At 35.1% G+C, this 15133-nt stretch overlaps 1 protein-coding gene across 3 annotated transcripts in view; it reads right to left on the reverse strand.

Moving 5' to 3' along the window:
• Positions 1-13302, reverse strand: part of LOC106057816 (RING finger protein 44-like) — a 50804-nt gene extending 37502 nt beyond the window's left edge. The window contains exons 1-3 of one of the 3 annotated variants that reach the window (XM_056034248.1): positions 13106-13302; positions 7640-7981; positions 3196-3278 (exon numbers count right to left, since the gene is read on the reverse strand). In XM_056034248.1, coding sequence (XP_055890223.1) covers positions 3196-3278; positions 7640-7955 — 399 coding nt within the window. In that variant the 5' untranslated portion in view covers positions 7956-7981; positions 13106-13302. Of the gene's footprint in view, positions 1-3195; positions 3279-7639; positions 7982-13093 lie in introns of those variants that run through there. The other 2 variants (XM_056034246.1, XM_056034249.1) reach the window with 2 other exon arrangements.
• Between the last annotated feature and the right edge of the window lie 1831 nt (positions 13303-15133).

Genomic DNA, 15133 nt, shown 5'->3' on the forward strand with positions numbered 1-15133 from the left:
TAAACGTTTTCTTGGCTGTAGAGATATGGATTATAAGAAGTTGGAAGGGAAAATCCTTTTAATGGAGATGATTTGAGAACCTAGGAGCCTAAATGATTCTAAATTATTAACTAATAGGTTAATTTTTGGATTGATTCGGCTAAATTTCAACTGGCTCCGAGAATAACTAACTATACATGCTATTTCAAACATCATTACATTCGAGAGGTGGGGGAGAGTGAAGCAAACATTTTCACCATTGTTACCTTTTCAGTAACCCAGCAAAGCAAAGACTTTTTCCCTTACTGATTATATTTTGTTATATTTTGTTTTTTTTTAAAATCCAGTACTAAATACTAGACTCTAAGACTTTTTAAAAAACCAGCTCTAGCTATTATTTCCATCCCATCTGCTTTGATCTAGATGGGAGCACTGAGAACAAGGCCCAGCGTCACATCCTTAAAAGAAATACTGCATTCACGCCCCCATCGTCACGCTTCACCCCCCATTGAATACGCTCACACGCACTGCCCCCACAGCTGAAGGGAAGTGGGTCAGCTCTCCAGAGGAACTTTATAACTTTCATTTCCTTGTCCTTGTCAATATCTCACAGCCAGTGGCGTGCACGTTTAGCGATAACATTGATTATGTCACTGCTGTTGGGCCATGGGCGGGTCTTCCCTTCTCCTCACCCCCCCCCCCCCTTCCCAGTCACATTCTTTTCACACTCGACCACAGCTGTACAAGGACTGAATAGCCTGATGAAAATTACAAGAGTGAGTTGGAGAAAAAAGGGGGGGGGGGGACAAGAGGAAGTAGCTTCAGACAAAAAAAAACAACTTGGAAACTGCAGAGCGACTTGGGAACACACACTAACATATATAGAGAGGAGACACACACACATATACAGAAAAGAAGACACAGAGAGAGAGAGAGAGAAAAGCAGAGACACACTTAAACACATAGAGAGAAAAGCAGAGAACTCCAACGATGAACGGAACGAAACGTTTGCTAGAGAAGCCAATCAATAACCAACCAACAGTGTAGCTCTGTTCACGAGGTAAGTGCACATAGGGACACACTTCAAACACGCAAGAGATTGGATGGGTTAATCGGCCCGTGTCTGTACTCTGAACTAGTCTCAACCACACACCCATCACTACTAGGCTTGTTCAATGTGCTTGTTGGCCTCGACTTCAAACGCACGTATCGATGAGATGAGGTGAGCTTGCAGTTGAAGCTTTGGGTTTAATTTTAACAAAAAAAAATTTAAAAAAATGGAGATGAATGGAACGTTTAAGGAGGAGAGAGGGGGTGGGGTGGAAATAAGATTCGTGTCAACTGTGTGTGTGTGTGTAGGAGGGGATAGGGTAGGTAAACAAAACTGTATATCCTGAAAAATGTGTTAAAAATAAATGCAATAAATGCTCTAAGTACTTTGTTTTTGTCTGACAGAGAAGTAAGAGAAATACACACTGCGTGTACATAGAAAACAGTACACAGCATACCCAAAATGTGTACAGAAAAAAGTATTATATAAACACACAAATAGGTTTTAAGTTTTAAGTACTCTAACCCTTATATTTCAGACGCCGTTATCTTGAACACCCCCCCTCCCTCAATATCCCCCCCCCCTCGTCCCATTCTTCCTCCCACGTCAACGTCCTCTTGACAGCTGGGCCACCCCCCTCCTCCCACAAGTTACGCTTCTCTCTGAATTCTTGCTCTTAAATAAATGCAGTTTTTTTTTTTTGGTTCAAATCTCATTGTACACACACGCACAGGCTTGAAAGCCACATGCGGCCCGAATTGAATAAGTCACAGCAGAGACGGTCCTACTGAATAAATGACAGAGGCGGCCCAAACGAGTACATCGCAGAGGCGCCCACATTTAATAAGCACTCGCATTGCACTGTACGTCAAACAAAAAAAAATGTATCTGAGACACAGTTAAAGATTTAAAACGACACCGAGACAATAACAACTAAAATCATTGATTAACAGAGATCAGAGCATTGCCTTCAACTGTTACTTGGTCCGGCAGGGTTACCAGTACCATATATATTTATTGTTTCTTCCACTGTTACGTACTGGCAATAACAAATGTGAAGCAAGGTGCTGAAACAATGGATGATGCTTAGAGTGCTGCCATTATGTCTAACATTTTAAGCTCTGTCAAACCGAGGCTTTAACCAGTTTCAGATGACATCTCATTGAATCAAAGAGCTGTTCTATATAGGTGAATTGAACAGTTATCATTGGCTGGAGAGGAAGACCCATAAACTAATGAAACTCGCTCCATGCTAGTCTAAGTGTAATCTACTTTAGGCTCAACACTAGCCAATACATGTGCAGAGTATCTTTGTGTTCCCTTGTTTTGAAAGCAGCGTACCAAGTTTTGTCAAATGTTTGACATGTTTCGGATGTTCCTTCAGAGTTGAAGATAATTACATCCTAGCCCAATCCCCCGCAGGACTACGGGGGATGGGAGCGGGCAGGGTTTGAACCCTAGACCATCGATAAATCTGAACGACAGTCCAGCGCGCAAACCGCACGACCAGGCAGCCATCCAGTTGAAGTGGTTGTTTATAGAGCTAGAAAGCTATTTCATTTGTTTAATGTGTGTGTGTACTATCCACTCTCGCCAGTATTGTGATTTTTGTTTTTCTCTCTGAAACATCCGGGCATTATTGACCAAACTGAAGTAAAAAAAAAAAGTATTAATTCAGAGATCTAAATTCCAAGCAAATCATCATGTCAAATTTTCCGATATCCCCCTTTTTGTTTCTCCCTGTCAATGACACCCCCCATCCCACCTCACCCCCCTCCTCTTGCAGCATATCTTTGAGGCAACATCTGGTAACTATGGCTTGAACTCGCCAGTTTTAGCACAAAAGCCTTACATCTCATTAGTGAAGGGCTCGGCGAAAAGTGAGGGCTTCACAGAGCAGGACAGAACTATGAACTTGGACTAAAAAACAAAGAAACGCACTGTGAATGTGATGGAAAGATGGATGGGGGAACATTCAAAACATTTGCACTAGAATCCACTCTCGGATGGTTGGTTTCTGAAACGACATTTGCAGCTTCTTTATTTTTGGTCTCCACTAGTGGCAGCGCTCGAGGTCACACAACACATTGAGTATTTCTAAACATAATGTCCAGAGTGGAAATGTTAACGTAAGGCTAAAAGTTGAAAATGTAAAGGGCATTTACCTTTCTTCCCGAATCGTCAGCCGTAATATATCCAGAGATGCCTTGTGGGGAGTGTTGCATTGGGTGGTTACTAGTATACTGATCTGAAATGATAGGATACAGTGCAACCTTTCAACTTGGCGAAATGTAGTCTGCCTTATTTAAGGCCATCGGTTATTATAGCATAGAATACATTTCGAACAATGTTCTGCATGGGTCACGACTTTTCATATACATATACACACAAGGGACTGTTCTACTGTTCTTTATAAATGTTTCTACACGGATTAAAACATTTCACTTATTTATATGAATTAGCTAAACCTCGGTATAAACAGACTTTGCCGATGTGTCCCTCATGCAGCTAGCTCCATTTAAGGTTGATATTGTCAAGTACTAGGTGTCCAAGAAACAGTAGTCGAAGAGAATCCAAGCACATTGTTTGCTAGGGTTTGTTACATTTGACCAGACTCATTAGACAGAAGAGCTCAGGCCTGAGGAGCTGGAAGATGTCTGGAGAAAACATCGCGCCTAACAGTGAGTGATAAGCTCGCAACGGGCATACGATTGGGCGGGAAAGGGGACGGTATGGACACTTTAGCCAGGAGAAAAACGTGGATTAAAAAAAAATAAATACCAAGATAGAGAAACATATTAAGTCTGGTGTAATGAGATACCATGATAGATACACATACTAACAAATATGACAGTATTTCGCCATTTTAAACAATTTGTTTTTTCAATCCAGTCAAGTAATGTATCGAAATCAATATTTACTTCGTTTTTTAAATTTCTAATGAATTCAAACGTTTCAGAATAATTATAACCATCTCCCGAGAATAACAAAATCAGAATACGCCATTAATGTTTGTACAAAGACGTATCACTGAAGTCGGGGGATAGTTTGGTCACTGCCATCAAGTTCGACTTATCTTTCTACATTTTGTTACGAAAAGCTGATGCTGTTAAAAAGCTGATTCTGTTAAAGGGCAGATGCTGTTAAAGGGATGATACTGTTAGAGGGCTGAAGCTGTTAAAAAGCTGATGCTGTTAAAGGGCAGATGCTGTTAAAGGGATGATACTGTTAGAGGGCTGAAGCTGTTAAAAAGCTGATGCTATTAAAGGGATGATACTGTTAGAGGGCTGAAGCTGTTAAAGGGCAGATGCTGTTAAAGGGATGATACTGTTAAAGGGCTGAAGCTGTTAAAGGGCTGAAGCTGTTAAAAAGCTGATGCTGTTAAAAAGCTGATGCTGTTAAAGGGCAGATGCTGTTAAAGGGATGATACTGTTAGAGGGCTGATGCTGTTAAAAAGCTGATGTTGTTAAAAAGCTGATGTTGTTAAAAAGCTGATGCTGTTAAAAAGCTGATGCTGTTAAAAAGCTGATGTTGTTAAAAAGCTGATGTTGTTAAAAAGCTGATGCTGTTAAAAAGCTGATGCTGTTAAAAAGCTGATGTTGTTAAAAAGCTGATGTTGTTAAAAAGCTGAAGCCGTTAAAGGGCTGATGCTGTTAAAAAGCTGACGCTGTTAAAAAGCGGATGCATTTACGACGAAAACAGACTTGATTGCCATGACATTGTTCAATGTTTCAAGCCAGCGTGCAACTGGGTCAGTCCAGTCCAAACAAAGAAGTCTACACTCTAATGTACTCATTGACTTTACTCTACGTTGACAAAGTGACGTTCGCAAAACTTCACGGCTAAACAAAAATAGTGGAGGGGGGCAGTTTAAGAGGATTTAGTTCTTGAAGGTTTTATTTTCACGTCAGCATGGTGTCAAACAAGTGAACAAGTTATTTGTTACATTGTACACTCTCCCCAGACGACAACTTAGTGAGTACACACACACACAAATGCAACGAAGAGTCCCTGGACATTTTTTTTTCAAAAGATACTTTGGATTTCCTGGATGAGCAAGTCTAATGACCTACTATTAAAGATCTAATGACCTACGATCTAAGGTCTAATGACTAATCTATACATTGATTTGCCTTGTAAAGAGTCCTCGCGTTAGAACATTAATATGAAAAGACCTATACGTATATATTTAAGAGATACTTAAAGTTAGTGTCTGGCTAGTCAAAGATTTGCGTTTTGTTTTTAGCACTGCAGACCTCAACCTCCTTTTTTTTTTTCATTAAGAAAAATAATTTGCTTAATTGTTGTTTTTTTTTAAAGGGAAAAGTTCTTACTAAAATTACTATGTATATTATAAAGTACCGAAAAAAATCCTATTTATACTGTCAAATCCATTTATTAGGATCAAAAGTATCGAGTCCCGATGTGGTTCGATTAACCGACTGTGAGTTTATCTATAAGAAATATCCCTTTCCCCGTTTACTAACATATCTAATACCGAAAGAGAAAAAACAAAATTCCCTTCAGTTCCTTACTATCGCTGGGCTGGTCTGCCAAATTTCCAACATCCCCCTTTCTTGCCCTATTTCCTTTTCAACTTGCCACCAAGCAAGGCCTAGCGGGCAGAGGGGGGAATTCGATACACTGTGAGACTTTACAGCAGGCTTAGGAGTGTGACAAGGAGAGGAGAGAAACAAAATGGAGGAGTCACTAGTTGTTTTTTTTACTACTTGAGGGAACAAGGGAGAAAACACACACGTTCCATTCATCTCAAACTCAGCACATCTATGTGTGTGTGTGTAGTCAGCCTTAGAATCAGGTGTTCAATATTTTAAAAAAAAACGTTCAATGTTAAGAAATCCCCAGAAACACACTCGTAAAATCAGATCTAGCTCTACTTAATGACATAAAATACAACTGACTAGTCTTCACTTCAGGACTCCGTATGTCTATTTGCGCAGAAACGAAAATTCTTCGAGAAAAGGGGAGATGTTGAAAATGTCGCAGGACTAAATGAAACCAGTTTTCTATTTCCCCCTCCCCTCCTCCAGGTCCTTGACTGTATGCTTTTTTATGTGTGTGTGTGTGTGCTTGTTTTATGCCTAACAATATTCTATGCAAGTTTATCTGCATAATGTTAGTCCTGTTTTATGACTGCTGTGTTAACAGTTTAACTGTATACATTTCAATATTAAAATAACTAGGCTGTAAAAGGTATTATCAAGGGACAAGAAAGTGTACCATTTTTCTCATGAAGATATATGTATTGAAATTGAAAGCATAGTTTGGGCCAAATCTTTGTACAAATAAAAAAGCATCATGAGGGGAGAGAAATCAAGTCTACTTGTGTGTAGAGTGCAAGACATCTGGGAGAAGGGATCATTTTAGAAATGAAATCACCAGACTAGAGGTTACAACAAAATATACAATAACTAGTAAGACCTCAGTTGTACAGATTGAAGACCAATTCCTTCAAATTTTGCACCGACAAAACCATTATTTCTGAAAAGATCTTTTTTTTTGTGTTTACTCCAAGGAATGCAACTCACCATAACTCATCCAAAGAACACTTAGACCATACTTAAAGTAATACACATTTATCTTGGCAGTTGAAAAATAAAATTTCAAATCTGTTGCTTGAGGACTAAAATAATGCAGATTCTAAAAATAAAATAAGTTTTGTGGAAGCAGCTATTTCAAATGGTAGACTCGACAAAGACCAGGTATTTATTTTCATTCCACCTTAATTAAAAAAAACCCATTCAACCCTAAAAATTTCATAGAAAGTAAAATTGCACAATTTCTTTTCTCCAATTCTCATTTAATGTACCATGAACAGAAAGGCAACATAATTAAATGAAGAAGACTTAACAACAAAAAAACAAACACAAACCTAGCATTCTATTGTTTCTGCTCTCCTTTCATAATAAAACTAACAATAAGTAGTAACTGTTCGTAACTATATGGTTTCAGAAGAAACTTTTAACTAATGATGAAAATTAAAATAAAAAATTTATTCTACAATAAAAAAAAAAAAAAAATAATAGAACAATGGTAAGCTATTTTGCCAAACCAAAATTTCCATTGCCTAATTGAAAAATAAATCATATGATTAAAAAATGAACATCAATTATTTTCATGAATATGCAAATGTAAACTAGCTCTAGTTGCCTCAATAAGGCTACACAAAAACTTTTAGAAATCCAAATTTATAAAACATTGAATCATAATCCGCTATGTGCAAAACTTGTAATCAGTATTTATTTTATTAGCTGACACTCCCACAACATGAAAAGATTTTTTAATAGTTTATTTCTTTAACATTCAAATGCTGTCCATAGTCTCATAAATATAAAAATATTATCAAACTATGTCTAATCTCTCTTTAAATTCCTTAAAACTTTGTAAACATTTTTTTTTATCCCGAAAAAAAAAAAAAAAAGTTAAAAGTCATTTTTTTAAATAACCCAGATATTTATCAACCCCAAACAGAATTTAGATCATTACCTAAAAATGAATTTCTTATTTGGCATTCTTGGAACAGAGCTCAAAAAGCCTAATAAAACAGTGGTTTAATTAAACAAAAGAATAGATTTAAAATAGCTTTACCTTGAGCACTTCTCCTGCGAGTTGTCTCTCTAAAATCATAAAATGGTGAAACACGAGATTCGGAAGAGGGGCTCAGGTTTGGACTTAGATTGATCAGAGGTGGGCTATGTGTGCTGATGAGATTGTCGTTACTGTCTAGAGAAAGAGCAGCTGAAGCTGCAATGTGGTCTGCTGTGCTTGAATGACAAAGGTCATCTGGTCCTGAAACCAGGCCTAAACCCTCAGCGTAGCATGGCAAGAAATGATGATGGTGATGGCTTGGATGACGATGATGGTACTGGACAAGGGGGGCGTCCTCTGTTGACTCTACTGGCATAATCCACTACAAATTTTGTAAATCCACTGAAATGTAAAAATGTAAAGCATTGTTCAAAAAGAAACCAACATAATTTTTTTTTTTAGAGTGGATTTAATGTGTGTTGGAAATAAGGGTAGCACAACAATTTCTAGTAAACAATAAAATGAAAATATTTCATTCAGATGTGATTGTGCTGATTTTTAAGAACAATATTTGAAGTGTAGATTATAGATTACAAAATATCTAATAATAGTTTTGGTGGTTGATACCCATTTTGTTCAAATAAGACTTCATAGAACTAAAATCAGTCTATATCTGGAAAGAGTATGCTGTATGCTAGGTAACACTATAAAGACAAAGATTAAAAAGTATTTATGTTAGTTCAAAAATTGGTTAGCTCCTATTTCCATGTGTCAGAATATATGGGTTAAAAAATTTGGATTTGTGCTTAATAAATAAATAATTTCTCACTTGTTATCTTAATTAGAAGCTTAGATCATACTCTAAAACGAATATTCACATTTGACTAGAGTAACACCTTTAGTAAAATCAGTAAATTTAGAAAGCCTTCAGGACAGAAGGCTCAAAAGTAAAGTAGCAATAATAAATAAAACACTGAACCATAATCTTCAAATACAAAAACAAAATTTAATAAAATACTCTGAAAGACACAAAGATAAAGGCACATTCCTCGTCCCATATGCTAGGACAAATTTGTACAAATACTCCTTCTTCCCTAGTGCTATTAGAGCATGGAATGGGTTGCCTGAGCTAGCCAGGAAAACCAGTGACTTGGCAGAATTTAAGTCATTGGTTAATATGCATGACTAAATGCATGACGCGTAGGACGTAATCATCTTCTTTTTTGAAGTAACGTCTGTATTATATAAGATAAGAAGAAATCTTTTTCTACACTTTATCCGGAAGGAATCTAGTACACATTATTTCTCCCACCTCCATTTTCAGGTCAAATTGAAACTTAGCACAATTATTCATTGTTGATGACAACACATGAATCAATAAATAAATTAACCATTAATTAGTCCTAATTAATAAATGTTTTATATAGAAAATGTACTAAGTTAAGAGGAGACAAGCCTTGTGTAGAGAATTAGGTTGTCTGCAAAAAGTGCAACTAGAAATAGAGTCTGCAAAAATGTGCAACTAGCAATAGATTACTATAAAACCTATTTTACAAGTATTTGGATAGCTCAGTGACAAGCTCTTTGGATTTCCATTGTGGAGTCTTGAGACTGCAAGTTTGAATTCAGACTCAAGCAACTTAAAAAAAAACAACAGCTTTTGAAAAGGCAGCACGAAAACCTTCTCCCAGATACCACTTTGCCAAACAGAAAGAAAAAATTGTTGTTATTTGTCCTAGCATATGGAACAAGAAATCTTTTATACTAAGTGTCTCTAAATGACTTTATAAACGGAATTTTAAGTGTGAGTAGTTCCTTTTAATAAACTTCATCGTACTTTGTGTATGTGTTTTGTTGTAATATTTCTTTTTTAGGTAAGGGATTCCAAACAGTGTCTGTCTTTTCTAGTTTTGGTATAAGGTTAAATAGCATTGTAGATTAATGTATGTATTAGATTTTAGTGAATAGTTTTTTATTTATTTTTTGTGTGTGTGCTTGTTTTATGCCTAACAATATTCAATGCAAGTTTATCTGCATAATGTTAGTCCTATTTATTGTCACTAACAGTAAACAACAGAAGAGGCTATATCAAGAAAGGATGGTGATTATTTTGTATATATATTTTTCTAACAATTATGCATACAGTTTAGTTATTTCCCAAAATAAATTTATTAAAACAAGGTAAATAATTTTTTATTTTTTTTTAAACTTAGCTAATATTAGCTGAAATAGCATCAATTACTATTAAAAAAAAAAGAAACATGAAAGTTGCTATTGTCTGAATTCGAACTTGAAGGAAAGGCTGACATGTTTTAATAAACTATTGTTATTTCACAATTTTTTATATTTTATAGTGCATGGGTTGCCTGTCGCTAATTTAGAACATTTTTCAAATAAAACAAAATTAATTAACAATGAATATGAATGAAATAAACAATGAATCATTGTGATAAGTTTCAACATGATCCAAGAATGGAAAGGTTAGAAATGTGTACATATACAATTTTTACCAGACAGGCAGAGTGACTTGATTTTATAGGCTCAGTAAATTACATATTAATAATGAATGTGTTTTCTGTTATACAAGTTACTAAAAATGTATAGAGAATGTTTATTTTTATTAAAAAAAAAAGAAGAAAGAATGCATTTTTTTTATACTCATTTTTTAAACAAGATTTACTATGTGTTTAGTGTTATTTATTTATTATAAATTAATCTTGTGATGCCAAAGCTAAAGGCCATTTAGTAACTTGGGCAAAGGGAAGGCCTTCTTACATAGGCCTTAAATGAGAGATTGACCTAACCAACTCCTTTTAATGTAGGTTACCCATCACTGAGATGATTACATAATCACATCTGTTAAGCCAAGCTTACACTGAACCATGTAAATAGTAACAGCAGCAGGCCAAACAATATAATCACATTGGCTTCTGAGTTTGTTTAAAAACACAAACTCTTTTTATAATATTGTCAAATTATTAACTGCATTTACTTTAATGTTAATAGATCTAATCTACCAGTAATTTTATTCAGCCCATAAATGCCTTTTATAAGTAATAAAAACAAGATTGTATTTAGCCACATTGATAATAAAATTAGGGCCTATATTTGATAGACAATTCAAGTTAACATATAGGTTGTTAGGTTCTTGTTGTAGAGTTGGTGTATTGAGTATTATGATAACGAGTCTTTTAAATGAACCATGACACACATTGACAGATTCATAACATGTGCACACTTGAATACACAGCGATAGCTTAAGATTGAATGTTTAATCCTTTTAAACTCAATCCACACAATCAACTGAAATACTGAAATAAAGTCAAAATCAAAGTAAATTTACATTAAAGATCTAGAATGATTGGTAATAAAAGTAGTCTCATAAACAACCAGATCTAAATCTGGGTGACTAGTCTAGTAGTATAATTAAATGTAAATTAGATATTATATGATCAAGATTTTAGAGCTAATTGACAGGCCTGAATTAAGAAACACTGACCTAATGCTGAATTTGAGAATAACTAACCCTGAGCAGGCTGAGCACTGATGTGCTATAGACCACCACTATTTTGTTTCCCTTATAATATTTAACAAAGACTTTTCTAGGAGTCAGGGGGCATGGTGGCTGAATAGTAAAGCGCTTGGCTTCTGAACAGAGAGATCCTGGGTTTGAATCTCAGTGAAGACTGGGATTTTTAGGATGCTCATGAGTCCAACCAACTTTAATGGGTACCTGATTCTAGTTGGGGAAATTAAAGACGGTCATTGTGCTAGCCACATGACACCCTGCTCATTAACTGCTAGCCTAAGAAACTGATGACCTTTACATCAACTGTTCCATAGTCATAGATTGCAAGGTCTGAAAGGGGGTACTTTCTAGGAGTTAGGAGTCACTGTAACATTTTAAATTAGTAGTCTAGTCCAAATGAGGCAAAAATGACAAATCTAGACAGTCTAGATCTAGAGTATTATCTATTATTAGATGTAATTTTGTCACATGTAAATTATGAGTGAGTCTGGTGTGAATGTACATTTTGGTTTCTTATAGTTATAATGTTTTTGTTTGGTGTAATGCACAAATTCTAAGACAAAGTTCTTTACGGATAATAAAGATTTATTATTATTATTAATCTAGATCTAAAATCTATTTATAGTAGTAAACTAGGCAACTAGTTCAACTAGTGAACTAGTCTCTAGATCTAAATTCTAGATATATACTAATATTGGGATTGGGATAGAAATCTAGAATATATACTATCTAAACTAGAGTCTAAATCTAGATCCTTTAGAATTAGTGAATTTAGATTCTAAATCTAATAATTCTAATCTAGATCTATCATTATCATCCATCTAGAATGACCAAATTACACATAGATGACATAGTAGATAGAGTCTAGATATATCTAGAATCTAGATTGACCAGATCTATCTACTTAGTATTACTAGGTTGTCTAGAACTCTAGATCTAGTTATCATCTAGTCATTCTAGTGCCTTGATCAGTTGATGTAGTGATAATCTAGTCTAAGTCTAGACTCTAGAATAATATCTAAATCTAGTATATATATTACTATAGTTATAGTCTATAGTCAGTATAGTGTAGCACCTGTAGTCTAGATCTAGATATCTAATCTAGTCCTAGATCTATAATCTATAATTATATTATATAGACTCTAGACTAGAGGCTAGTTAGAGCTCTAGACTTAAACAACTTACAGTTTGAGTTTAGTCCTTTAGACTCTCTTCTCGACTCTAGACCTCTAGTACTCTAACTTACAGTTACTTTACTTTAGACTGACTAGACGATTAGGTTAGGTCCTTAGTAGGTATATTATATTTATTATATTATATATTATAATATATAATAAATAATATAGATCTAAAAAGACTAGAATATACTATTATACTATAGACCAGGCCACTAGGGGTTCTCAACCTGTGGGTCGCGACCAACCTTGGGAGTCAAATGACGAATTGTCAGGGGTCGCCTAAGACTACTAAGAGTCTAAGACTATAGTAAGACCATCGAAAATATGGATTGTTATTGTCTATTCTTCTATTGCTGTGTGTGTGGGAAGGGGTCGCCGAGCATAAAAGGTTGAGAACCGCTGCTATAGACTAAGACTAAGTACTAAGACTAAGTCTATCTAATAGTAATAGATCTATTTATATTATAATTATATTCTTATTCTTACTTTAGGACTAGAATAGTAGTAAATCATTATCAGATTATGCATAAAAGGTTGAGAACCGCTACTATAGACTAAGTCTATAGATCTAATTCTATTTATATTCTTATTCTTAGGACTAGAATAGTAGAATAGACTTAGACTTAGTAAGTAAATCATACATGAACATTATGATTATCTTATCAGATTATCAATTATCATAGCCTGTCTTACTAGATCTAGATCTAGAATCTAGAGTCATAGTCATAGGATCTATTATAATCTATAAATCTAAGTAGATCTAGATAATAGATCTATTCTTACATATCTAGACAAGTTAAAACTTACCAATTTACGTACAGGGTGCATACAATTCGGGAACAATCTGCAGAACATTAGTTCACTTTAAATGTAAAACTCCTTCTACCCGCCTCCCCGAAGCCGTGTGTCTTTCCTACTGGGCCTGTTATTTCGCAGACTCAGTGACTGCGAGAAAAAGGGCGAGAACTCATGGTTTTTAGCTAAAGAGGCTTGTACTGTGCGTGTGTTGGGAAGAAAACACGGAACGAAAAACGTCATTTCCCCCTCCTCCCTATTTTTAAAAAGTTACTATCATCATGACCGACATAAAGTCTAAACGTAGAATCTAGTTGTATGCAAAAAAAAAAACAACAGACAATACCGGTAGCAAAATTTAGTAAAATCATATACAATAGTAGTTCAAGGTCTTGATTTACCCTCTAAAGGGCATACGGCATACGATTTATATAGATCAAATCATAATAAATTTTAACATCAGTTTACACATTTGCTGTAGTCTTGGGCTAGGACTAGCTAGGTGGATCGAAATCTCATAAGCTCGGTCAAATCTATTTTAGCAAGATGCAGAACATTCCAAAGAATATGTCTATCCTGCATTAAAAATATGGAAATGATTTTTTTTTAATAATATGTTTGCATCGAAAGGTGTAGGCAAACTAAATAGACCTAAGTTATAGGTCTGTGACTAGTCGTTTAGATGGCGTGTAGCCAGAAACGTGCAGGGATGTTGGGATGAAGGTGACTAACCCATAGATCTATATGACTTTTTTTTGTGTTCAATTTTTTTTTAAATATGCCAGATTGCGGGGAATACAAAAAGAAATAGAAAAAGAAGGACAAAGCTTTATAGGCTAAAGGGGGTGGGGCAAAGCTTACAGGGTATGTGAAGAAAAATGCAACTAGGCCTAACTAAAAATGCCCTAAAACTACTAGATATATGTGGTTATCATATTTATCAGAGGGAAGGGACTTTTTACAATAAACATAACTCCTCCTTTGGGAACATCAATCATTTTCCTGTATTTTTTTAGAGGCCCTAACCAGCTGGAATACCTCAGTCCATGTATCCTCCAAGACTGCAAACCAGTTGGTCCGCTGCTGTTTATTCACAGCTAACCATTATAATATATCTAAGGGTCCTTCCCCTATCCGCCCTTGGGACGAGTTTGCTAGATTAAATGAGTACATATATTTCTTTGGAGGATAACCATAAATAGCTAGCTATTTGTTTCATCCGGTGTATAGAATATAGGAAATGTTTGATTAGCTATGTAATTAAGGAGGTATACGATACATTATGTGCACTTTTTAGCACTGTAAAATCTCATTTAATAGCTCTTTAGCTTTGGTAGGACATACTAATTTGTATTATTTAGTTGGCATCAATTCTTGACCTTTTTTTTAGAATACAAAGATGTAGGCCTATATTGAAAATCTCCATAGGACATTTTCAAGAGATATTGGGAAAAAAATTTAATGGCGGAAAAACTATAGCTAGCTTTTTTTTTTTTTTTAATCCGGTATACAAAATAAAGGACGTGACCATAAGCAATGTTTTTTGAAGGGTATATGATAATTTTAGTGTACATTAAGTACTGCAGAATCAAATTTCCTAAGCTCTTTCATTTGTAGCACAAAATGATTCCAATATGCATTCGACTGACTAAAGCGTACAACTTATTTAAAAACAAATTGGCTAATAGCTAGAGATACTGAAGAAGGAGATTTTAAACAGAGATCAACCGTATAGGCCTACATTGAGATATTCCTAAAATATAGTTACATTTCTTTTTACTTGGATATTATATAGTTTAATAAGTCTAATATTTATCTTTTAATGGGTCTAGCTATTTATGTCAGCAGGAAAATATCATACAATTATAGCTAGGGATGGTGTCTATAATCTATAAATGTCTTACACATTTATGGCTGCCATTGTTTTTTTTTTTTTTTTAATAATATGATGACACTGGAGGATCCGACTGTTATATTATATTGCCCCGCCCTCTGCTATGTTGGCCAATCAGGTGAGTGGGGGGGGGGGGCGATTGCATCTACTATCCGTCC

The sequence above is a fragment of the Biomphalaria glabrata genome, chromosome 1, assembly GCF_947242115.1.
Source record: "Biomphalaria glabrata chromosome 1, xgBioGlab47.1, whole genome shotgun sequence".
NCBI lineage: Eukaryota > Metazoa > Mollusca > Gastropoda > Planorbidae > Biomphalaria > Biomphalaria glabrata.